The 25,222-nt window shown below is 53.6% G+C and overlaps 7 protein-coding genes across 7 annotated transcripts; 4 read left to right on the forward strand and 3 right to left on the reverse strand.

Moving 5' to 3' along the window:
* Positions 1–1,710: 1,710 nt before the first annotated feature.
* J4E87_003777 (uncharacterized protein) lies at positions 1,711–6,300 on the forward strand (the record flags this gene model as incomplete). The annotated part of the gene is made up of 1 exon (XM_049375402.1): positions 1,711–6,300. The coding sequence occupies one exon, from the start codon at positions 1,711–1,713 to the stop codon at positions 6,298–6,300; it is 4,590 nt and encodes a 1,529-aa protein (XP_049235324.1).
* A 2,996-nt stretch (positions 6,301–9,296) lies between these two features.
* On the forward strand, positions 9,297–11,477 carry J4E87_003778 (uncharacterized protein; the record flags this gene model as incomplete). Its single annotated transcript, XM_049375403.1, has 1 exon — positions 9,297–11,477. The coding sequence occupies one exon, from the start codon at positions 9,297–9,299 to the stop codon at positions 11,475–11,477; it is 2,181 nt and encodes a 726-aa protein (XP_049235325.1).
* A 1,011-nt stretch (positions 11,478–12,488) lies between these two features.
* On the reverse strand, positions 12,489–13,301 carry J4E87_003779 (uncharacterized protein; the record flags this gene model as incomplete). The annotated part of the gene is made up of 3 exons (XM_049375404.1): positions 12,489–12,646; positions 12,754–12,870; positions 12,989–13,301. 3 exons carry the CDS (start codon positions 13,299–13,301, stop codon positions 12,489–12,491), a joined length of 588 nt encoding a protein of 195 aa, XP_049235326.1.
* A 1,097-nt stretch (positions 13,302–14,398) lies between these two features.
* J4E87_003780 (uncharacterized protein) lies at positions 14,399–16,127 on the reverse strand (the record flags this gene model as incomplete). The annotated part of the gene is made up of 2 exons (XM_049375405.1): positions 14,399–15,387; positions 15,434–16,127. 2 exons carry the CDS (start codon positions 16,125–16,127, stop codon positions 14,399–14,401), a joined length of 1,683 nt encoding a protein of 560 aa, XP_049235327.1.
* Positions 16,128–19,200: 3,073 nt separating this feature from the next.
* On the forward strand, positions 19,201–21,208 carry J4E87_003781 (uncharacterized protein; the record flags this gene model as incomplete). Its single annotated transcript, XM_049375406.1, has 2 exons — positions 19,201–19,205; positions 19,327–21,208. 2 exons carry the CDS (start codon positions 19,201–19,203, stop codon positions 21,206–21,208), a joined length of 1,887 nt encoding a protein of 628 aa, XP_049235328.1.
* Positions 21,209–21,272: 64 nt separating this feature from the next.
* Positions 21,273–21,922, reverse strand: J4E87_003782 (uncharacterized protein; the record flags this gene model as incomplete). Its single annotated transcript, XM_049375407.1, has 2 exons — positions 21,273–21,650; positions 21,716–21,922. The coding sequence occupies 2 exons, from the start codon at positions 21,920–21,922 to the stop codon at positions 21,273–21,275; spliced, it is 585 nt and encodes a 194-aa protein (XP_049235329.1).
* Positions 21,923–22,528: 606 nt separating this feature from the next.
* On the forward strand, positions 22,529–24,928 carry J4E87_003783 (uncharacterized protein; the record flags this gene model as incomplete). The annotated part of the gene is made up of 1 exon (XM_049375408.1): positions 22,529–24,928. One exon carries the CDS (start codon positions 22,529–22,531, stop codon positions 24,926–24,928), a length of 2,400 nt encoding a protein of 799 aa, XP_049235330.1.
* Between the last annotated feature and the right edge of the window lie 294 nt (positions 24,929–25,222).

Consider the following 25,222-nt stretch of genomic DNA (forward strand, 5'->3'; position numbering starts at 1 on the left):
TCAGGGATGGAGGGCGTATGAGGGAGGGCAAGGTGACTGCTTTGACAGCGGCGTTGTTGGTTCGGAACGGGGTGGAGGCCCATAGTCCTGTGCCATAGCGTCCGGCGCTTTAGTGCGAGATGTGGATAACTAGTCCTTCACCATCTTTTAGGGCAACGGGTGGCCGATCACCAGCGACCTGGAGGACGAGTACGAGGACGAGTACGAGGACGTCAACTTTGACAGCTTTCAGTGGCGATGGTATATGGAGGCTTCTATACTCATCTTGATATTCATATACATGGGAAATGAGAAATTGTGCGATTGGGATCTTGCATCCATGGGGCTGCCATGTGTCCTTGATAGGGAAAATGGACGAGATGATTTGAATTGAAGGCGTTATTGCCCTGATCACCGCCTGGCGCAGATGACAGCTAAAGCGGCTAGTGAGCGATGGTAGTGGAAAAAGCAGCGGAACCCTCGCAGGGCATCAGGCAGATGGCATGGCGCCATCTAAGCCACAGGGCTTCCTGACGTTTGGGATGAAACCGAGCAGTCGTCGATACGCACACCAGGCGCTGCATCGTAGAGCTGCCACAGTGCTCAAACACAACACAGAGCAAGACGACGAACGACTGCAAGATGAGAGCGACGCTTAGATCGGCCGAGCGGGGAGGAGGGAAGACGAGCAGAGCACATGGTTCGTCCTGCCACCAGAAGTGCGGAAGATTTGGCGGGTCCCAGCCAAGCGCTAGTGCCGTTCATTCGACGAACCTGTGAGACCTAGTCGTCGACAGAGATGGGGGGCGCAACAGGCACCCGCTGGATCCGTCGCTGGCCATGGGAGCAGCTTGATATACATGAATCGGACATGCAGCACGTCGTCAGCACAGCAAGTCGTCGTGCGCATGCCTCGACAGCTGTTCCTTTGCACTGGGGGCATGACCCAGGCGGACCGGGGCAGGAGCGTTAGAGGGCCTACCAATTGCAGGCTAGCGGATAATCCCTGCAGTTTGGACGAGGTAGGTGCGACGGGCGCGATTGCTGCACCTGGGCTGCGACGCACGCCCATTCTGTCGCCTTTCGCAATCTTCCTCGCTCACCCACCCACCAAACACGTCTGCCTTTGCATCTTAGTATTTCCTGTTGCGACGACATCTTCACTGCGATAGCTGTATCCTGTTCCCATGGACACGTCGTCCTGAGCCCTGCAGCTGCATCATTTAGGCGCCGTCGTTTGGGTCCACGGGTGCTGCGCTAACCTTGCGCCCTGTCCGCAAGTGTCGATCAGTCTCGAGCCGCAGCTGGCGTCGTCCTCTCGAGCCTCCGCCTTTCACTCACCTAAGCACCTAAGCCTCACTCCAGGTGAGCAGCTGTGGCCCTGCCTTCCCTCGCGTCTTGCCCATAGAGCCGCAGGCCCAGCTCTCTTCCACGACACCCGACACGTTTTCCTCCGTGGCCGCTTCCATCTTCTCCCACGTCACCGCTGCCCTCGCCGTTGCCGTCACCGTCACCGCCCCCATCCCAGGTCTCACCAAGTCGTCTACTCGGCACCAGACACGACGCCTCGACGCCGGAGTCGTCCCACCGCCCGCCGCGCACCTGAAACTCTCGGCCTGCATGAGTGCTGCTGTTCACTGCACATCCGCGGCACTGCACCGCTGCCTGTATCTTGCGCACCTCCGCCAGCCTGCGACATAGCGCGCCCGTGGCTCTTCGCGCCCCACCACCATGAACAACCCCAACATGCAACAGAACGGCATGCAACAGAACCGGGCCACCGCGGGACTCCACCACTTCATCCAGCACTATCGCGTGCAGCAGCAACAAGGCAAGATCCCAAATGGCTGGCAGCAGGGCACGCAGCCGGAAGAGCGCGGTCAGCTGGCCCTCCAGTTCTTCACTCAGTACCGCCTGCTCAAGCCCGAAATCGCCGAGGTCGAGTCTATGCGCGCCGCCCTCCAGTTCGAGACGCAGACATTCATGTCTTCTTCGACAAAGGACCAATACGTCTCCAACATCAAGCAAAAGCTCATCGTCATGACGACTGCGCGCCAGCAACAGTTACAACAACGCATGCAAGGCGGCGTTCCCAACAACATGAACAACCCGATGAACGGCATGAATCCCGCCCAGATGAACCAGATGAACATGATGAATCAGATGAGTCAGCAAGGCGCCAGGCCCGGAGGCCCCCAGTTCAACCCGGCCTTTCCGAATGCCCAACTTCAACGGCCCATGCAAGTTTCACCTGTGCCCATGTCACAAGGGCAGTCTTCTATGGGTGTTAATGGGGCCAACCCCGCCAACATGCCCCAACAGGGACAAAACAACCAGCAACCGAACATGCAACCCAACCAGCCCACACAGAATCGTCAGGACCAACTGATCATCAACCAGTTCGCTAAAAAGCTCATGGATACCTGTAAAGAGGAGGTTCGGCTCAAATTCGAAGCTGATATTCGCGCATGGCCCGAGGATAAGAAGCAGCAGCTCCTCGCTCAGGGTATCAACCCTCTCTTCCTCCGTTTCCGACAACACGCCGACATGCTCTACAGAAGAGGCGCCCTCAACCAGCAGGGAGCTGCGCAAAATCCCGGCGCCATGCAGGGAGCTGCTCAGCCGAACCGGATGCAGGCCCAGCAGATGGGCATGAATCCACGTCAGCCTAACCAAGAGTTTGACTTCACTGAGATAGCAAATCGGCAAATGGAAGCTATGCGCAGTCAGGACCAGGGCAACACAGTAGTGCCTGCAAGTAACAACCAGAACAACGGCGGTCAGATGGGCGGCTTCCAGGGCCAAAACGCACAACAAAATGCATCACAAAATGCCATGGCACAGCGCCAGGCTGCTGAGGCATTCCACCGCCAACAACAGGCACAGCAGGCGCAACAAGCGCAAGCACAAGCTCAGGCCCAGGCTCAAGTTCAGGCTCAGGCTCAGGCGCGGTTGGAGCAACAACGGCAGCAACAGGCGGCGCAAGCACGCAACCAGCAGAACCAGATGCTCCAAGGCCAAATGGGCGGTCTGAACATGCCCCAGGGTTCTCAGGCCAGCCCTGCCATGCCTATGCTTAACCGGCCGATGGCTCCACCAGGACAGGCAGGACCTCCTGGTACACCGCAACAGCAACGGCCCCCTCAAGCTCACGTTCCCATCATGACGCCTCAACCCGGACAGACTGACCCCAACCTGTCCGAGCTTATGCGACAAGCGCAACAAAGAGCTGCCGCCGTGCAGCAGGCCAACCAGCAACCGCTGACTGATCAGGTTCGCATGAACATGATGCCGGCCGACCTAGACCCGAACGTCAAGCAGCAACTGCTCAAGGTTCCGGAGCCTCAGTTCCGCGTAATACTACAGAGCTACATGATGAATCTTCGTCGCAATGGCGGAATTCAAAATGGGGCCTTCCCCCCGGGCCAACCCAATGCTGGGCAGCAAAACTTGCCTTTCAATCAACAACCGCAACAGCAGATGCCGCCTAATATGGGCGGTCCCATGATGAACCCCAACATGCAGCAAGGCATAAATCGTGGCTTGAACCTTACGCAGCCACAACCTGGGGCTGGACCACAGCCTCCTATGGGAGCACAGCGTGCGCCAATGCAGTCTCAGCAGCAACGCTTACAGGCGGCCTCCAACTTGCTACGAGCCAATCCTGGCATCATACATGCTACTGACCCCAAGCCATTTCCTCCGAACGTTTTGAACAATTCCATCCGTAACAGTCTTCCTCCGGATGTTAGAACATGGCAGCAACTGAAGCTGTGGGCTGGCCAAAACCCCGCTCTCGTTCCGGGTGTCGACAGCCAGAAGCTGCTTATGCTACAGGTTCTTCACTTCCAAGATATGGTACGGAACTCTAACCAAAATGGACCGGGTCCTAATGGCACACCACAGCCTGGCCATGGCATTGCCCCACCGGCGCAAGGAAATCCTAATCAAGGTCTTCTGAGGAATCCCCCACAACAACCGAACATGCAAAACGTGCTCCAGGTCACCCCTCAAGAATTGGCACAATTCCGGGCAAGAATGGCAGGCCAGCCACAAGCCAACATGCCAGACGAGCAACTACGAGGTCTGATGATGTCCATAAAGATGAAGAACCTTCAGCATCAGCGGCAGCAACAGGCGCAGCAACATTTGATGCAGCAGCAGCAAGCCCAACGTGGTCAGGCGCAACCGCCTGCGAACATCGCAGTTCAGCAGCAGCAAAACAACCGTCCACCGACTGTACAACCTCCAGCACAACCAACCCCTCAGCCCAAACCAGCGGCCAGACCTCCTCCACCACAATCGCAGCCCATGCAACCACAGCTATCCAACAACAACAACAATGTGAACAAGGGCACAAAGCGACCCAACGAGGACACTGCCGAGTCAGGTGCAGATGCCGCGCCACAGGCCACCGCGATGGCTTCGACGAAGTCTCAACCCGGGCTCAATCTTACTCATGAGCAAATGTCGAAACTTACCCCGGCCCAGCACGCTCAGTACAAGGCACAGTTACTGAAGGCTCAAGATGCCTCCAACAACAAGATGCAGCAACAACGGGGTGGTGTCGTCAATCATGAAGAACTCCGACAAAGGATGGCAGACCCAGCGAGGACTCGGCAATTCAAGCAGCTGATGGACGAAGTAGAAAAGAGTATCCCCGCCAGACCGCCAGTACAGCTGCCGCAGCAGATGCGAATACCACTACAGCGATCGTTTAAAGAACAACTCAGCCGACTAAAGCAGGTGGATCAGGCTCTACGCATTTTCCACGCTTCGTACGATTCCTCTGAGCCCGAGCAAGTTATCCGCCAGATCATGACATCTCGCGTGCTGTTGTACCAGCAGATCGATCTGTCAGATGGCACGCTTCGCCCTCAAGTCACGCTCACTATCGAAGAGTTCAAGAACCACATGGGCGCAACACTCAAGTTCGTTAACAAGATTATGGAAAAGGTCAAGCAGCAAACAGCTGGTCAGCAGCCGCAGCCGCAGCTCCAGGGTGGTTCGAATGCCCCGCCCGCTCAACTTAATGCCGCAAATCTGAAAATCGTAGAACAACAAAACCGCAGCCAGAAGCCGCCTTCTGCCCCTACCACCGACCGACCACCGTTCGCCATCGGAGCTGACTCAGGCCACGGAGCAGCACACTACTTCGAGGGAGCGAGACCAGTCACGAATCTGGTGTTGCCGGAGAAGAAGCGCGCAAAACTTGAGGGTAGCCAATCATCTACTCCCGGTGCGAGAGCGTCTCCTCGAATTGGTTCAGGTACAGGTAACTCGCCTGAACTGAGAAGACAACCGCCCCCTGAGAAGCAAATGCCACAACGCCCGACTTTCCGATGCAACGATGCGAGTTGTGAATTCTCTGTAAGGGGCTTTGATACCCAGGGTGAACTAGAGGCGCACAGTCAGATACATGTCAAGGTCGAGAACCCGATGCAATTTGCTCTCGACTCCATGGCGGATTACCTGGATATTGACCAGAAGACTGGCGAAGCTAAGGTCGACCAAAACGCTGCCAAACGCGCCTCGAAGCCCGCGCCGGCTGCCCCACGAGCAACTCAACAGGCTGTTAAGCCGGAGCAGACCCCCGGCGCTTCGAACAATGCTGCCACTCCAGTTGGACAACAGCCGGCAACTACGGCGATGGCGCGGGTGCCAACGCAAACAGGCGTCAAGGACTCACCGTCGTCGAATCTGCTCAAGACACCCCAGGCGATGACCAAGGTGGCTACACCTGGCTCGGGTGCCCGCGGCAAACCCACACCGGCCAGCATCCCGAAATCTGTACCCAAGGAGCAGCAAGCAACAGCTCCGGAGCCTGTGGTTCAAGACGAAGAGCAGACGCCGCAACAGCCCATGCTACCAATGTCTCTTCTTGACTATTCCTACGAAGATACCTTTGCCGCTCTCGATGCGAACGGGCCTTTCACAGTCTTCGATCTCAAGGACGAAGACAACACGTGGGCACTCCGCTCCCGGCCCGCTTCACCATCCGCCACGCCCGAGTCGTCTAACAAAGACACGCCTTCCACACGACAGTCTGACATCTCCGAGAACGACAATCTCGTCATCAACATCGATCTCAAGGACGCCGAGATGCCTGATGCATGGCACATCACCATGGCCGGTGATGTCCTCCCAATGGATATGCAACTCTCTGAAGACCTGCAGAATCTGGGCGTTGTTCTTCCTCCCATGGACAGCGAAGACATGATGTTGTTCCCCGACTATGGTCCAGGGACTATGATGGATCTCGACATGCTCGAGAAGACCATGGACAGTATGGGTGGAACACTTGATCCATCCATGCTTTGAGCCTCATTCTTACAACCTTTTTGGAATCCTGTTCCTTTCCTGACGCGTACTTCTGCGTCTATTCTTTCCCATCTTTTTGCCTTCGGGCGCTGTTATGTATCTGCGATGTACCATGATTTCACTCGCTTTCTGTTTATACTGCGTCACTTTGCACGGTGTTCGGATTGATTACGGCCTAATATACATGTATGAGCAAAGCTTATTGATTGGTATGGGGTCAAGGCGCTTTTCATGTTGCAATGGGAAAAGCGGTATCTCTACAGCATTGGGTTGACTTTTGTAACTGGGTCTCGTGTTTGGATTACTGTTTTCTGGTGTGGATATTATACCCCGTATCTTCCTGTCGCTTCCGGCTTCTGCGGTGCAGGGGAAGCAGTGTCTTGAATCTCTATCATTGTTCGTCTTCGTAACGAGTGTTGTGTGTTGATGTTTTGCAGTGAGACGACATGTTTCTGAATCAAAGCCGTGCGAAACGTTGGAAAGGGTAGACCACCATCGTGCCTTCCCCATGCCATGTTAATTACCTCGCAGCAATCTCAAGCTGCGGGTACACTACAGCCAAACTCTGTGACGTAGCGCAATATTACAAACGCCATGAATGCTCACAATTGTTCTCGAACACGCTGCGTTGTCAAAGGCCCGCCTGGAAGCACGTGTACCACGGTATACCCAAGAGCTGAACATCGTGGGTGCGGGGTTCATTACACCCTTCTCCGCGCGACCTCCCTACACGACCCCGCCAAGCATCCGCTGGTACACATGACGGCCACCCCATCATACTCACGTAGCTATCTAGGCTGCTCGGAACGAGGGCACAACGAAAAGGTCGGCGAAGACCCCTTTGCGCCGCGCAAACCATGGTACGCATGTAAAGATAACGTTTGGTTCGACATGACATGATGCAAGGCGCGTGTCATGGGCAAGACCGAGCCTAACAATTGTGTGCAGCTGCAGCCCGTATCCATGGTAGTGACAAGAATTAGTGTTTCGGCGAAACAAAGGGAATTCCCAACGACGTGTTCCCTTCAAATTTGCCTCTCCCAACATCAAGATCTGCAATTACATGTACAGTGGCGTGCTAAGCCCGAGTATGATGCGAAAGTTGCGAATGGCAAGGAAAAAAAGAATGGATGGAGAAGGAAAAATCTCGTGGTAGTAATGACGTTTGCGCCTCGCCTCCGGGATACCCGCTTCCCTTGCCCTGCCTGGGATTGCTGATGACTGGCGGGTATGCAGGGCATGAGGCTGAGCAGGCGTGGCGAAGGCGAGGTTGTTGTTGCTATTCTCGGCATGCTGCATGTGGGTGGTGCCGGGGATGCCACGCGATGATTTTTGTCGAGAAGCATTGAGACGTGTCAGCGTCTTTGTTGGATTACCTGGCTGCGCTGTTGGACAAAGGACCTAAGGCGGAATTTGGGATTCATTCGCGGCGGTAAGAGAGGGCGGACTTCAAGTGTAATGGCGTTTCACTGTGGTGCTGCGGGTAAGCTGCTATTTGCGGGTTTGATGATTGTTAGGCTCGGAATGATTCCGAGTGGTGAAAGTTTTGGTGAAGAGATTTGGGGCGGTGAGGCCCGTCGGTGAGATGACGGGTGAAGGGTATGCACAAGATGATGTGCAGGGTCTTGTACTGTGGGTCTGGGGTAACGAGGTATGCGATTTGCTCGGTTGGGCTGCCTAGCTAGGGATGAATCGTGAACAGGCGAGCCATGCTCGAGGAGCGTGTTGGGCAGGAATTGGGTCGTTTGTGACGGGCACGCATGTGGAAATGAGAGATTGCGATGGTCGTGGTGACGGCTGGCGGACTCGCTACGATGCATGATATTCTATTGACACGACTACAAATATATACATGGGACTTGTCTTTTTGCGTTCTGTTGCCAGTGCACCTTCATGTCATCTTCGATCTCACACCTTCCTTCTGGAAGCCGACGCCAAGAAGCATGCAAATGCGCGTCACGGCTAAGAAGTAAACGAACGGGACGTTCCCCAGATCGATGGCGTTCCATCGCCAAAAGGCCCAGTAGATCTCGCTTCCGACCGGCAACACAGAGAACAAATGGCCTAGGTCGGCGAGCAGCAAACCGACTATGAAGGTTTTCCAGACTTTGACGTCGGCCGTGGCGCGCAGGATCGAGGCTTCCAAAAAAGCAAGTCCAAGGTACAGATTCGCTAACTGTGACATGACTATGGATGTTGAGATTGGCACCGGTAGGCCCGGCGAGCTGGCTGCATGGGTCAAGTCCAGGTAGGTGGATTGGAAGAAAAACGCGTAGATGGCACCTAGAAGGATGGAAGCGGGCTCTAGCCAGCAGAAGACGAGGCGGTAGACGGTGGGTATGGGGGCGGGTGGAGCGGTTGATGCCATGATGTTTGAGCGATGGTTTGGCCCGGTTTCGCGTGATCTAGGTTGTGGGCTCCACGCGATTCAAGATGGTGTACCGTGAAGCGACTTGGATGGCGTACCGTCGGAGCGGTGTAGCATAAGCAGACGCAGGAGGCCGTGGTGACAGTGGATCGGAGGAGCCGGATGCTGCAGCAGGTGGTCGAACGGTACTCTTTACGACGACTTGGAGCAGCAGCAGCAGCAGTGGGACGGTGTGGGTAGTGCTGGCATGATAAGATAAGTGGTAATTTGCAGGGGTGGGTCTGGAGTTGCTTTGGTGAACAGACCACGTTCGGGAGGCACTCGAACCGGCTTGAGATCGGCTGAGTCTCCTGGCCTAGTGTGTGGCACGTCGTCTGGCGTTGTTAACAAGCTCTGTTTTCCCTCTCCTGCGACTACTAATACTCATGCTATAAACCTCGTGTCCGACTCTTTTGCGTATCCTTGCTTTCCGCCTAACCCTCACCCTCCCTACTCCTCGCAGCCCGCTTTGCTGTGCACGCTCTCTTAGTCACCGCCGTGTTATCCTGCGACGTTACGATTCGCTTTCTGTTTCGCACCTGCCCTTCACCGCAACTCGTCGGGCTCAGTAGTCAGCATCCCTGGGAGCATGCATCGCAGGCAGTCCATCCTGTCGCACCGACCGAAGACCTCTTCCGACGTGGACGACGACACCTACACCTCTGCCGCGCCGCCGCCGCACACGATGAAGCGCACCATCTCGCAGACATTCCCTACCCACTACCAACACGACGTCAAGGACACCAACATGTTGGACGCCGTCAACGAAGCCACCATGCACGCCGACGGCCTGTCGCAGCATTCACAGGCCAGCTCCTTCTCCCGCGCGTTTGGTGCAGTCGCTGGTAGTTTCACCCGCCAAAAGACGCGCCGGCGCATGTCGTCCGTGTCGTCCGCCACACCTGCACAGCGTCGCCGCGGCTCCATTCATTCCTTATTCGAGTCGTTGCCCTCTTCGAGCACTAGCCAGAAATCTACCATGGATCAACAGCGAATGCCCCTGCAACACCAAGACTCTGGCATTCCCACTTTTCAACTGCAACCACAAAGCACTAGCTCAAAGGCTTTTGCTCCCTTCAAGCGACTGAGTAGCATGCGACGCCGCCCCACGGCTTCGGGGCCATCGACAGACATCACCAAAACCCTTTTCACGCCCGCCGTCTCCTACCCCAGCCAGTCCGTACTAGGCGCCGCCGCCCGACAAGCAGCAGCCGCCGCAAACCAGGACCGCCAGAACCAGCTACGCCGCGAGCAGGAACACACCCACCGCTTTCTCAATGGCCTCATCACCACCTCCATGCGTGATGACGACATCAAGGACAACGAGAGCGGTGTGGACATGACATGTGCTTCTCCCATTGTCCGCGCCGACAGTGTCACGGAGAAGAAGATGAGTGAGTTGGCAAACACCAGTCATTGGGGCCACGCTAACAGTGTCACAGTCGATCCCTTCCAACGCCTTCCTGCCGAGCTCGCCACCACCGTCCTGTCAAACCTCGATGCCGCTTCTCTCGTACGGGCCGAGCGCGTCTCGCGCAGCTGGAACGAACACGCCTCGTCACCGCACGTCTGGCGGAACGTCTTCCTCCGCAAACACGAACCCGAAGTACACGTCTCCCCTGCGCCTATCCAGATGGGCGGCTTGGGCACTGGCAAGATGGCAGGCGGCAACCCAGCACCAGCCCAGGATTGGAAGCAGATGTTCAGGGCGCGGAGCACAATCGACGGGCGATGGAAGACCGGTACACCCGCTGCCATTTACCTGAATGGTCACACAGATAGCGTCTACTGCTGCCAGTTTGACGAGAACAAGGCCATCACCGGCTCCCGAGACAGGACTATCCGCGTGTGGGACCTGAAAACTTACAAGTGCATCAGGGTCTACGGTGGACCCAACCACCGCCCAACAGCCAACACTCCCCCACCCATGGAGGAGCGACCAGAACGAGTCATCAGCCACGCTTCCCTTAACGGCACCAAGGTTGGCAACGAGATATACACCGTCCCCGCCGACTACCACGACGCTTCCATTCTCTGCTTACAGTACGATAGCGAGATCATGGTGACAGGATCCTCGGACTACACCTGCATCGTATGGGACATTACCGGCGATGAGTACGTTCCCATGTACCGACTCCGCGGCCATGAGGCTGGTGTCCTAGACGTCTGCCTCGATGACAAATACATCATCTCTTGCTCCAAAGACGCCATGATCAAGGTCTGGGATCGTAAGACTGGCAACTGCGTCCGCACACTCAAGGGTCACAGAGGCCCCGTCAACGCCGTTCAGCTACGCGGCAACTTCCTCGTTTCCGCTAGTGGCGACGGTGTAGCTAAGCTCTGGAACCTTGAGACTGGTGTTTCAATCAAAGACTTCCCGTCCGAAGACCGTGGTCTCGCCGCTGTTGAATTTTCCGATGATGCAAAATACGTTCTCGCCGGTGGTAATGACCACGTCGTGTACAAGTTTGATGCTTCAACCGGCGAGCTGGTGCACAGCAGAGTTAAGCACGACGGTCTTGTACGATCACTGTTCCTCGACGCCTTCAACGGTCGTATCGTGTCTGGCTCGTATGACCAGAGTATACAAGTCTCGGATTATGAGACTGGGCAAACATATGCTGTTTACAAGAACTGGACAACGAGCTGGATTCTTTCAGCCAAAAGTGACTACAGACGCGTTGTTGCTACAAGCCAGGATGGCAGGACTTTGATCTTAGATTTCGGCCACAATGTACCGGGATCTGAATTGCTCGCTGGATCGAAGTAATTGACCTTGGTAGCTGGATCGCCAACACATGGTCCAGACAATGTCTTAATTCTTTGGTCGTCATCGACCTTGCTGCAGTACCCTCGCAGCTGGCCCTTCCCCGCGCCCCGCCATTGTCAAGCCAAGTGACATATATACCCCCTCCGCGAAGAGATCGAGACAAGGAACGGATTGCAGACGTGAGCATACAACCAGGCCGGCCAAAAGTTTTGTTGCAGAAGAAGGTGTGATAAGTTTTTCCAAGTCAAGCATAGCATTCATCGGGCAGGCGTTCTCGTTATCTCTTCATGCGTAGCCTCTGAGTTATTCCCATCCTCCTCTATATTCTATTGCTTTCTCCGTCTGCTTCGTGTTAGACTGCATTACTAGCATATATTTTGCGGGACGTGGTCACTTAGCCATGTTTTTCCCGATTGCCTGTACTTCGGCTTATTAGATTTCTCCTTTGTTGTTTTTTGTGGGGTTTCTGGGGGAAGTTATAGGTGTTGTTGTGTATAGATGCTGGGATGGAGATGAGTGAGTGATAAGCAACTAAAGACGCTCTTTAATATCAAGATTATATACTTCACTCTTCGTTCTCCTGTCGTGACTGTGCGTCATGGGTCGTGCCGTTTAGTCACATTGGTTAGACCATGTATGGTCTGGTGATGCCTCATGATTTTGGCAACCACGATATACGTGTTTCAAGCACTGTGATCTCCCACGGAGACGCGTGACGAGATCAACTTTCGACAAGCCTCTCTCATCATCAGACACCTCATCAACCACACGAAACAGTTTAATAGACTAGCAAGAAACATCAATATTCCACGCAAAGGGTATACACAACAAACACCACACCTCCCCTCCCCATCACCAAGTCCCCCTCCTCATCCCCACGCCCTCCACCCTCTCCCACCAAGCCCCACTCCTCCCCTTAGTCGCCTGATTCATCCACGTACTACTCCTCCCTTTAGTCGCCTTGTTTACCAAAGTAAGCACATACGGCACTTGTTTCCTCTTCGAGTTATTCTATGACCCCTCGTTGTTCTTCTCGTCGAGGCAGATGCACAGTGCGGCGATGAGCGCCATGTCGACGCCCGGTGCGATTTGCACGCCGTAGGTCTGCTGCCCGAAGAATATGTCTTTGCCGCTGAGGAGCTTGCGGTCGATGCGGGCGACGACGAGGCCTATGTAGGGAAGGGGTTAGTATGGGGACTGGGTGGGGACTGGGTGGGGGTGTGATGGGTTTGGTAGGGTAAGAAGTGAGTAAGGAAGAGAAGTAGGAGATACGTGCCTCCTTGCGCCTCATCCAGGATATCAGCCTGGGTATCGAAAAAGTCGCCTTTCATAGTGAGGCTTTCTTGCTTGCCGTTTTGCGAGGTGAATGTTGCTGTTGCTTTGCTTCCAAACACTGTATCCCATCGTCAGCCAAGAACATTCTGGAATCAAATATCAAATTACGCCCATCGTTTCGAAATCCCTCTCTTACACATCTCCCATCATCATCACAGACAAGACAGAACACTTACGTTTAAAACTACTCTTCACCTCCATAATCTTCTCACCCCCCACACTCTCAACCACATACGTCGAATGAATATGAAAATGCTCCTTGACAATGCTGCACAGGTGGTTACCCTGCATATCGAACATCTTCTTGCGGCCCGTCAGGCTCATGACTTTGCCTTCGACTTTGAGCACGGGCGTGCCGTTTGCGAGTTTGATGCTGAAGCTGTCGCCGCTGAGGGACATGACTTTTTCTTTCAGCACGAGCGTCTCGGGGCCTGCGGCGAAGAATTGCGGGAATACGCCGATGGGCTGGGGGGCTGGTGCGAGGGCCATGGTTGTGTGGGTGTTTTGGGGTTGCGAGGCTGGTGGTGGTGATGTTGGGGTTGGGGGTGCTGTTGCTGTTGCTTGTCGTCAGAGTTTAGGGATAGATGCTCGAATGGCAGGGAGTGTAGGATAGAGTGACGTTATGAAGTTGAGAGTCAGATAGTAGGAGCAATAGGTATGAGTCTGGTGTCGGCATTGGCATTTAATCATGTCTAGCTGGGTAGCCTTACGTGACGCTAGGCGGTACTACCGTCGATCTTGGGGCGGTGCTTACGGTTAGGCAAGCACGGGTGGGGCTGAGCTGCGGCCGGCCAACCGAGAGCGATGTCATGAGGATGCCAAGTACCCTATCAAAAGACCACGGAGGTGATGAACATGACATGGACCGTGTTAAGGAAAAGGTAATGCATGCTGCGCCGGCCAGGACAGGAAATACAGCAGCCTTATGTGTGCTAGTATTGCATCTTGTGCTAGAAATAGAAACGTGGTAAGCAGCATGCATACTTACCCGATGCATCACTGGATCAATGAGGTGCACGCATGTCAGACTATAATTTGCAAGACCAAAACTTTTGAGCATTGGGAGAGACCACTATGAACTCCGCCAACCCTATAGTCGAGACCTCTAGTCCGATTGCCCTCGCGCCCCAACATACATGACAAACATGGCGACCATATGCACGAGGCCGGCTTCAAGGAAGCACAGCGTAGAATATATACACGGACCACAGAGCCGATATAAACAAATGGTCTAGACCCAGGGATTTCTCCTTGAGCAACAACCAGGGGTATGAAACTAGGCACCGTTCCCGATCCGGCAGCATCGTGAAGAATGGAACTGAAAACGACTATGGTAAAACAACAAACAGTAAAGGAATCCGACAAGACATTAGTTCTGGGCCGCCAGATTGCGGCCGGATTAAGGACAGTATGTGGTGAGTAGTGGAACATGTCGAGTGGATCCTGGGGTATACAAGACAAGACCGACAAGAGATACGAGATGGTGGGTACAATGCGAGGTGAGCAATACGCACGTTCATGCGTGTCGTTAGGCAAAACAGATGCTGGAGCGAGAGTAAGAAGGCAACAAAAGACTAGTAGATCGTTCAAACGTTCTCTGTAAACCGAGATGACCTGGATCCATCCGCCGAAGGCAGACTTCTACCAAGAGTGCCTCTAGGTGGGGCGTCAGGATTTGGAGATTGTGGCGGACTGAGATAGTGGCGGTCCGAGAAGGGGTTGCCATCATCAGGATGCCGTATGACTGGTGTCCTGGCTGGGCTGGGTCGAATGTTCATGGGTCCTGACTCTCGGTTCGTTGGGCTGTCACCGATCTCCTTGCCAAACTCTTTTGACATGCCAGGACCGCCATATGTGCCATGTTCATCTTGGTAGAAAGAAGACCCAGACATTGTGCCGCCACGAGAGAACTGATCTGATGTCATGCCCTCGCTGAAGGCGGAAGGAAGCTTGCGCCCTGACACCCGTTGAAAGCTGCGTTCACCACCACTGAGGTTGGTTTCCGCAGTCTTGCCTGACAAACCAGAGAAACGGTTTAAGAAGGCGATAGGAGCCAAAGTACTAGCTGTGGTGGGTGCTTGCCTCATCGACTGGTTGTTGTCGGTGTGATCGTCGCCAGTGAGTTGTAAAGCACCGCCCTGCTTCCGCTTGTGACGTCTAAGCAGCAGCAGTATTATGGCGAGAATGAGCGCAGCGCCTGCCAAACTGCCCACTACACTTCCGACGACCTGTGGGGTTTCAAGTGGAGAAGGAGCGGTGTCGGCATCAGCATCTGAGATGCCTGCTGTGGTTGCAGCAGGGGCAGCCGCCGTTCCAGACGCATCCCCACCGGCACCACCATAGTATGCTGTTGTTGACGCAGCCTCCGAGGAGATGACGGTACTGCTAGTGAAAGCAGATTCTGCTGAAGTTTGAGAAGATGACGCTGCGTCGGACGAGGACGTGAATTGCGATGCCGATGAAGATGTCGAGCGAGTCGGAGCGTCTGCGATGGTCGCAATCAGGTCAGTCGCAGTTGACGCCGAGATGCTGTCAAGAGAGACGAACGAAGAAGATGAGAACAAGGAAGCAGTGCCTGGAAATGTTAGACTTAATCATGTTGACAGTATCGTCTGGCTTACTAGATGCGGTCGAGTTCAAAATAAAACTAACATCTGATAGCGGCACAGGGGCTGCAGATGGAGTCGCAATGCTTACGGGGGCACCAGTTGGAATTGGAGATGGAATTGGAGATGCGCTCAAGTCGGAGGTGGCCGGGACTTGGCCGCCTGTAGAGTATGGGTACGCAGGAACGGTGGGAACCACGAGGTCACTTGGGAAAGGTGGAACTGCTGGGACGGATGGAAGCACAGGAGCCGCAACTGTAGGTACTGCTGGTACTGCTGGAACACCGGGTGAGGGAGCGGAGGGCAGTGGTTGCTGCGCCGCGGGAGCTACCGAGGGCGCTGGTGCGGGTGAAGGCGCTGCGACTGCTGCAGCAGTCGGTAGTGCAGGTGCATCTGGGGACTGAGGTGTGACGGGCGCCATAGTCTCCTGAGCGATGAAACTTCCGCTGGTATCGACGGTTCCGACTACTTCGACGGCGACAGTGACAACCTTCGTGTTGCCTAGCGCAGCACGACGGTGAAAGAAGCGATGGCCTCTGCTCATGCTGTCTCTGGCTCTCAGTTCAGGGATAAAGTCCTCCTGGCTTGGTTCCTCCTCTTTCTCTTCAGGTTGCGGCACAGGTTCGCTCTGGGGCGGGACGTTTTGCGCGCGGTGACGGTAGCGCGAATCGACTCTGGATATCCTGGGAGGTGTTGCAACGGGGTCCATAAAGGTCTAGAGACGGGTCCAGGCAATACGGACTAGGGCGATGCTTCCAGAGTATCGGTGGCGAGGTGCGCGGTTTGGCGGTACATGTGTTGTAGGGACGGTGTTGCGAATGAGCGGACGTACGGGCTTCAGCCGATGCAGGGAGTCCAGTCAATGGAGTGGGTTTGGGTGGGAGCGAGTGAATGTCGGCAAAAGAATGGACGCCAGGTGACTGACTGAGGGATGGTCTGGAGGCGGCAACGATCAGCACTCACATGTCAGGAGGATGAACTTGAGGAGGACCTACGTGAAGGCGATCAATAGGCCAGCATTTGCTTCGCGACGGTCGCGCGGTTGAGGGGGCAGACGGGGTGGTTATGGGGAACTATGGGCGGACGCAATTTCTAGCGTCGTGTATCGTGCAACGGGGTGGGCCAGACGTGGTGTGGGTGTCGCGCGACGGCGGCTCCAACAGCTTCTTCCTGAGGGTCCCTTGGCCGTGGTAGCGCTGGGTCCGTGGAATTGTCGACGTCGCAGCGGAAGCGTCGTGGGAGAGAGCGATCGGGACACAGGGAGCAGACACAGACACTTTCACAGCGCACGCCGACGCTCCAGCCCAGCCAGATGCAGCGAGGAGACGAGAAACCGTTTGGGGTCCGTCGGCCGTTGGCACGGGCCCTGTGGGCCTGATTGGCCCGCAACCGAGATGATATGTCCAGGAATAGCAGGCCCCACCGACACACGATATCACCACACGTCCTCAGCAGCGGCGCGATCTTCGCTGCCATGACGACTGGTGACGACGGCAATCTCTTGCTTAATCTCGTCCTCGCCCACCCGTCGCGCGTCGTCGAGCTTCACTCTTCGGCAGTACAACTTCGGAGAATTGGCGTACCATGGTCCAAAGGGGCTGCTAACTAGCCGTCCCGCTTGCACCTGCAGTGGCGCCACACCATCCAGCGACGGCCTTTCAGGTACCGCATTCTGGAACGGAGCATGCAGGGCCATGGCCCACTGCAAAGTCTGTCAAGGTGTTATTCTTAGTTGCCGCCCTTGGGTTGTCGCACCTGCCATTGCTATTGTCGCACAAGCATCGCCGACTCGTGCTCGTCGCCTTGGGGGACTCGCTTGCTGCAATCTGCCGTCGTGCCCTTTCCACCACCGCCGGCCCGTGTCTGCTGGCTGGCGTATTGCCAAGCCCGAGTAGTGTTCATTGTTCGCTAGGGTGGCCTTCATAGTTCACCACCAACATCACGAGCTTCCTCTCTGGAACGCGCCACTGTCTAGTATGTTTGTCAAGAGCCCCTGGCCTATCGCGTCAGCAAACAACAGCGCATGAACCACGCCGAACAAAGAACGAGGCCATCCACGCCGTCTGACATTACCGTCCTGATCCAGACCTGCCCTTCAGCATGCCTCATTCCTCCATGACTTGTGAGATGTGCCACTCTGCGGTGCATGACTATTCGTCATATAGCTTCACAGACCTTAGCAAACCTAAACGACAAGGCCTCAGCGATCAGCTCTATACGCACGAGTCATGCACCTTAACACGGAAAACGGGACTTCAAATATCCTCTGACACGAGCGCGACTTCGAAACACAAACATATAGAATGTCTATGTAACTATATAACCAAAGGGGTGATCGGCGGCGCGCCAGATTCCGCGGTTCGGTCCCTTGCTGCTTCCGAAGTCTTTGTCTCTGCTAGGAAAGCGTGCGTCTCATCGGGTTCCACACGCCCAACTACGACTGCCTGCCGCTTGTGGACTACTACATCGCGTTGCGCATGTCTTTTCTAGTCAACTTTTAGCAAACTAAGCCTAATATTACGCTGTAAAAGACATTAGAGTATGCTTATAAGCTTATTAATTACTAGTTTACTTAATTTTATTTTTCTTATTTACTTTAAACTAAAACTAAAATATATCTTACTTATTTTTATACTCTTCTTTAACTTTTATATATAAGCGTCTTAATAATTTTATTTTTAGTAAATATAGTATTATTAGTAAAAACTTTTATATAAAGTTATTTTAAAGCTATAAGCTTTTTATATATAAAAAGCTATAGTATAAAGTTAGTAAAAATATTAGTAAAAATAAACTTAGCTATAATTTTATAATAAGTAATTACTTAAAGCTTTATAGTATATATATAGCTAATAGTATACTTATACTTAAAAGTATAGTTAAAATACTTTTTTTTAAAAAAGTTAGTATTAATAAATTATTTATATTTATTAGTACTAAGTACTTATAGTAATATATATATAAGTATATTTAATTAAATTTATATTACTATTTTAATAGAGTTATATAAATAAATAAAAAAGAATTAATATATAAGTATAAAGATTTTATTTACTTATTTTTTTTAAGTACTAAAGTAGTATATAACTATAATAGTATACTTTAGTTATTAAGTTAAGATTTTTTTAAGTTTCTATAGTTAAGAAATACTAAAGTCTAAGGCTTACTTTAGATACATAATTTAGCAAACTAACGGTGCGCACTCTCGAACTAGTTAGTCTTGACTTTCTAGCGCGTGTCTATAGGTTATACCTACTTGTTGAGCATGCGTATAGGTGAATACGCGGGTGGCGAGCGAATACGCCGTCCCTCGTATCAGACCTGCGTATGAGTTGTCGCGTTTTACCCCACATTGCCCCTCTGAACTGCGCGCCTTCCAAGCCTCGCAAACACTTCCCAGTTTTCAAGACACTGGTTATATAATTCGTGCCTCGTCCCATGCGTGTCGCCCGTGTCGTAACAGGTGCACCAACACCCAACAATGACGTCGCCAACAAGTCAAGCAATGGACCCCCAAAAGCACCAAAGACGCCCACCACCTCTTCCTCCCCGAGACTCTTCAACAAGTGATGCGCCTCCACCCTACTCTGTCATGGGCATGTCGTCGCAAGACCCGCGCTCCTCTTCAACCCAGTCGCTCGTTCCAGATCCCTCGCAGGGAGACACCGGGCGACGGCGGCTAATGCTCGTTTTCATTCATGGCTTCATGGGCAACGAAACAAGTTTTAGGAGCTTCCCAGCCCACGTGCACAATCTTGTAACTATCACGCTCGCCGAAACCCATGTCGTCCACACAAAGATCTATCCCAGATATAAGTCCAGGGATTCGCTTGAGATTGCGAGAGACAATTTCTCGAGATGGTTCGCTTCTCTCACCCATCAACATGCTCAGGACTGACAGCTGTCAGGCTAGCTCCACACGAGGATCAATGGACCGACGTTGTCTTGCTCGGTCACTCCATGGGTGGCTTGCTCGCTGCAGACATCGCGCTAGTATTCCGCCATCGCATCATTGGCATCGTGAATTTCGATGTTCCGTTCCTGGGCATGCATCCTGGAATTATCAAAGCCGGACTAGGCAGCATCTTCAGTTCACCGCCAACACCACAGGACGCGATTGTGCAAGACGCCGACGTCGGAAAGAGACCCAGTAGAATGAGTACAATCTTCAACCCAAAGCCTACGGATCCTAACTACAACCCGGCATTCCCAAATGATGTGAATCTGCCAAATCGGAAGGGCTGGGAAAACAGCCTACATTGGCTTACCAAACACTACAAAGACGGCTTGAAAGAAGCCACTAAAGGTCTCGTCAAGTCTCATTTCGAGTTCGGTAGCGCAATGGCCGACTACAAGGAATTGAAGAACAGATACGCAAGGGTGCGCGCACTTGAAGAAGACGACGAAAGCAAGAGGAGATCTGGTTTTGGCCAAGGGCGCACAGTACCTCGCGTTCGCTTCGTCAACTATTACACTGCAAGTACCGGGAGACCCAAAAAGCCGAAATCTCCCAAGTCGCCTTCTCCAAAATCACCATCCCCATCCCGCTCGTCCAGTCAGCAACTACAGCATCAGGACAGCAACATGAGTGCCTCGAGTGAGGCATCGCGACATATACCTGCTCAAACAGAGGAACAAGAGAGGTCGAGAAGTTCATCGATCACATCGTCCGAGCCAGAGATGACACATGTGCATCCTGAACCCATGGCAGATTCTCCGCCGCTATCCATTAAAGTCCACGAGCATCGAGAGGACGGTATCGTGCCTGTCAGCCCTCAAGACCTCCTCTCGGCTACTAGTCCTACAGTACCTCAGACTTTCGAGGAATCAGCGCGCGAAGACAGCGGTCCTCCAAACTTACCAGAGATCCCACCTATCCCGCAGGAGCCACCATTTGTTGATCTGATGCAATTCTCCGACAAGGCCCAGCGCAAAGCTGCAGAGAAGGAACACGACCAGGCTCTTAAGGTATATCAGAAAGCTGTCAAGACACGCAATAAGACGATCAATGAACGGACCAAGATGGAAGAGAAATGGGAAAAGGAAAAAGCGAAAGAGAAGAAGGACCGAGAGAAGGAAGAGAAGAAGAGGCAAGAAGAGCGGGGGAAAGCAAAGAAGGAGCAGGAGAAGGAAGAGCTGAAGAAGGCTGAAGAGGCAAACAACATGTCAGCAGAGGATAGGCAAAGGCAGAAAGAAAGAGAACAACGACAAGCCGAGGCAGAGCAGAGGGAAGAAGAAGCGCGGCAAAGGCAAAGAGAGGCAGACTTGCGCGATGGGAAGATACCCGCAGAAGACAAAGCCGAACCAAAACGTGCTACCACTGACCTGGAAGAGGATATTGGTGCTATTGAACTGGGAGACGATGAGCCAGCTCAACACAACCCCCAGCATCCATACGCCAACTACCAATTCTCCCGTAGCGGAATCATGCGTCAAGACACACCAGACGGCCGCGCCGATTCCTCCTACACCCTTTCCACAATGGACAGCCAGAATAGCCATCGGCCAAAGACCGAGTCAGAAGAAAGCGCGCCCGCCAAGCCTAAGAAGCTCAAGAAATTCTGCATGCTACCACCGAAAGACGCAGATGGGAACAAAGACCCTACATGGATACGAGTCTTTATGGAGAATATGGACGAGGTGACAGCACATACCTCGCTGTTCTTCATCAACGAGACATACGAGAAGCTAGTAGGAGACGTCGGCGCAAGGATAGAAGACTGGGTCAGAGAAGCGGATAGTGTGCGGCTGGTGCGCGAGATGAGTGAGATGGAAGACATGAAATCGTGATTCATCGCCCAAGATACCCGTTGTATATATGAAGTTGCCATAGATAATTCATGCGTTGCTCTCTCTAAGACTGAGTACTGGTCCACCCCATCTGCGGCGCAATCGACATGACCCTGCCACCTACGACCAGCCCCCAAACACCCAGGCCCAGTATCCCTGATCCACCGTTCGCCATGCCCGCCCATACGCCTCCTGCTGCCGCCCACCCCAGACTCAATGTGCCCAGCAATAATACCACGAGCTCGCTACCCCGTATTGCTTCATTGAACTTCTCGACAAACGGGATTTTCGTCTGATTCTTGTCGTTCCAGAAGTTGTTCATGTGTACCCTCGCGAGGTACGCAGCCGCCGCATTCGCCGCGCCAGCCCCAATAAGCACTTTTGTAGACGCGAGACTAGGTACGATGAGGAGGGCCGTGGAGGTGAGGAAACTAAGTAGTAGCTACAACCATCTTGTTAGTTACACATGTTCTCACATTGCGCTTGGGAGGGAGGGGGATTACAAACCGTAACAGTCCCACTAGTCTGCGTCGACCGCGTCTTGTGCAGTCTTTGCGCCGCAGTATTTGACCATTCTGCAGCTTTCTCACTCTGTTTCTCGTATTGTTGCAGGCGGGTTATGTTTTGGTAGGAGAGGATTAGGCCGTAGGCGCTGAGGGCCGAGGTGAGGCCGAGTTGGAAGACGCTGACGGTGTAGATGGAGGGGGAGAACATGGTTGAGTGAGAGGAGAGCGTCTGGATCAGCGGAGGCAGTGGGGTTGGAGGGATTGTTGGTGATGTGCTTGCTGGGGTGGGTGTGAAGGTGTAGAAGGAAGTTTGGTGGAGGGACGGGACGCTACGTCATCGCGTTCTAGAACTTGCAGGGTTGAGGGGATGGGCGGTACCAACGCGACGCGACAACGCGAACACATTCGAAACGCTCTTGCTTTGTAGAATAGACCTATCGCATCTGCTTCATATCCCTATCGATACCCAACTTCGGCTCATGCGCCAACTTCGAGAAAAGGCAGACTAATCAGCTTCCGTCACAATTACTATGCATGCTGAAGACTACGACGTGTCCGTCGTGTGAAAATGCAGGTTCTATGCCCTCGCATTTGGTGGCTTGCCCTGTTGTTTGTGGTTGTTCAAACTCCTTATTGTCCATAGTTCCCTCGGCACTGTTCTGCTCGGCTTCAAAAGATATCCCGAGATTCTAGCGCTATATTCAAAAGCCGACCGGCTACGGATAAGGAGCATGTTTCCGACCTGCCTTTTCTCACAACATCGCAAAAATGGCTTGTGTCGTTCCTCCTGTGCTATCCAAGCCATTGTTAAGTCATGCTTACTACTAAACTTGCAGCGCGAAGGTACCCTCTACATCGATGTAGCAATTCGTATGCGAGGAGTCTGGCTTCGCTTGCACCGCGCGTGTCGATCAGCCCTCTCGATGCAGGCATATCACTCGACTACGACCGACAGGTCTTGCAGCTCAAGTCTGTTAGACATGGCTCCCCGCGCCCGTTGACCCTGACGGAGAAGGTGCTGTACAGTCACCTCTATACTTCCGCTGAGCACCACTGGTCTCTGGATGAAATCAGGCGTGGAGAGACGCTGCTGCACCTCCGCCCAGACAGAGTCGCATGCCATGATGCGACGGCTACTATGGCATTGCTGCAGTTCATCAGCGCAGGCCTCCCGGAAGTTCAGATCCCCACAACAGTGCACAGCGATCACCTAATTGTATCGCGCGACGGCGCCGAAGAGGATCTTGTCCGTGGAAGAGAAGAGCATCGCGAGGTTTACGCGTTTCTTAGTAGCGCAGCGAAGAAATACGGAATCGGCTGGTGGAAACCGGGTGCCGGCATCATCCACACCACCATCTTCGAGAATTATGCGTTTCCTGGAGGCCTGATCATCGGGACGGACTCGCATACGCCCAACGCCGGCGGCATGGGAATGCTTGGCATTGGGGTTGGGGGTTCTGATGCAGTCGATGCGATGGCTGGTATGCCCTGGGAGCTCATGTGCCCACAGATCGTAGGCGTACGACTTACTGGTAGCCTGCATGGATGGGCCTCGACAAAAGATATCATCTGCAAACTCGCCGGTATACTGTCTGTCTCAGGCGGAAAGGGCAAGGTGATTGAGTTCTTTGGCCCAGGTACGCAGACGTTGGGTGCCACGGCCATGGCCACAGTCTGCAACATGTCAGCTGAAATTGGATCGACTTCTTGTATCTTTCCCTACTCCGAGACCATGAATCGATATCTCTCGGCGACGAGGCGTGCGGATGTTGCGCGCCTCGCAAACGGCTACAAGGATATCCTGCTGACTGCAGATGAAGGCTCCGAGGAGCACTATGACACAGTCATCGAAATCGATCTAGACTCGTTAGAACCACATGTCAACGGTCCCTTTACTCCGGATCTTTCGCATCCTCTTTCAGAACTCAAAGATGCTGTAGCAAAGAATGACTGGCCTGTCGAAATCAGTCATGCCATGGTAGGCAGCTGTACCAACAGCTCATACGAAGATCTATACAAGACGTCGCAGCTTGTCGAGCAGGCCAAGGCTGCTGGTTTACCGAAAGTGAATACACCATTTCTGGTCTCCCCAGGCAGCGAAGACATACGCGCGACTGCAGAGTCGGAGGGTATCCTGCAAACTTTGCGCGAGGCAGGTGCTGTTGTGCTGAGCACAACTTGTGGCCCTTGCGTAGGGCAATGGCAGCGTACAGACGTCGATGTTAAAGGCCGCGAGAGAAACACGGTAGTTTCCAGTTTCAATCGCAACTTCATTGGTCGGCACGACGGCAACCCAGAGACCTGTTCATTTGTGACTTCTCCAGAGATGGTGACGGCTTTTGCCTACTCTGGAAGGTTGGATTTCAATCCTGTCGTCGACTCTCTTCAAATCGAAGGGTCAGCGCAGGGGTTCCAGTTTACAGCACCAAAGAACGTCGAGTTGCCCATGCAGTTCGTCGTGGGCGAAGATTTCTACCAAGCTCCAGTTCATGACGCCGACGATGTGGTGGTCGACATTGACCCACAGTCTGAGCGTCTGCAATTACTTGAGCCCTTCAAACCCTGGTCTTCCGGCTCGACGAAAGACATGCCGATTCTCGTCAAAGTCCAAGGAAAGTGCACGACCGACCATATTAGTCCCGCAGGCCCGTGGTACAAATTTCGTGGTCATCTCGAGAATATCAGCAACAACATGCTTCTTGCAGCTTCGAACGCCTTCCTAGGTTCCGACTCCAAGTTGCTCGGCCACACGATCCACCCGCTAACCAGCGAAATCGGACTTGTGCATGAAGTCGCCCGAGACTTGCGCGATCAAGGTGTAAACTGGTGTATTGTCGGGGACTTCAACTACGGAGAAGGGTCATCGCGTGAGCATGCAGCGCTAGAACCGCGTTTCCTCGGTGGTGTCGCGATCATAGCGCGCTCTTTTGCCAGAATACACGAAACCAATTTGAAGAAGCAGGGCATGCTGCCTCTGACTTTTGCGAATGCCCAGGACTACGATCGCATCCAGTTGGGCGATCGCATTACGCTACAAGGTGTTGAAGACGGCGAGCTACGGCCCGGAAGGCAGGCTAGCATGCGTGTGGTGCGCGCGAATAATGCAGGAGAGTGGATCGCGCCGCTCAACCATAGTTACAGCAACGGTCAATTGAAGTGGCTGAGAGCGGGGAGTGCGCTGAACCATATCAAACAGACGGTCTTGGGGAGATGATGCGGCAGACTGGAGTTGGAGGTGTGGTTTGGGGTAGGCCCCCGGGGAGACAATTGCAAACTTGCAACATCAACAAACTCAAAAGTCTCCACTCGATGTCGACATCAGCAATACTAGCCATTGAGGTATATAACTACCTCGGCGTTTTTGGCTGGACCGCTCGGTCTAAGGAAGTTAGATAATGTAAAGACGCCACGGAACCCCGCGGTCATCGCCTCGATTCTGATTGGCGGAAGTCCCACGCTGATCTACAAACGCAGGCCGACGCGTTCCTGGAGCCCTAGAGCCGTCTCC

The sequence above is a fragment of the Alternaria ethzedia genome (genome assembly GCF_023757985.1).
Source record: "Alternaria ethzedia strain BMP 0044 chromosome Unknown scaffold_6, whole genome shotgun sequence".
In the NCBI taxonomy this organism is placed as follows: Eukaryota; Fungi; Ascomycota; class Dothideomycetes; order Pleosporales; family Pleosporaceae; genus Alternaria; species Alternaria ethzedia.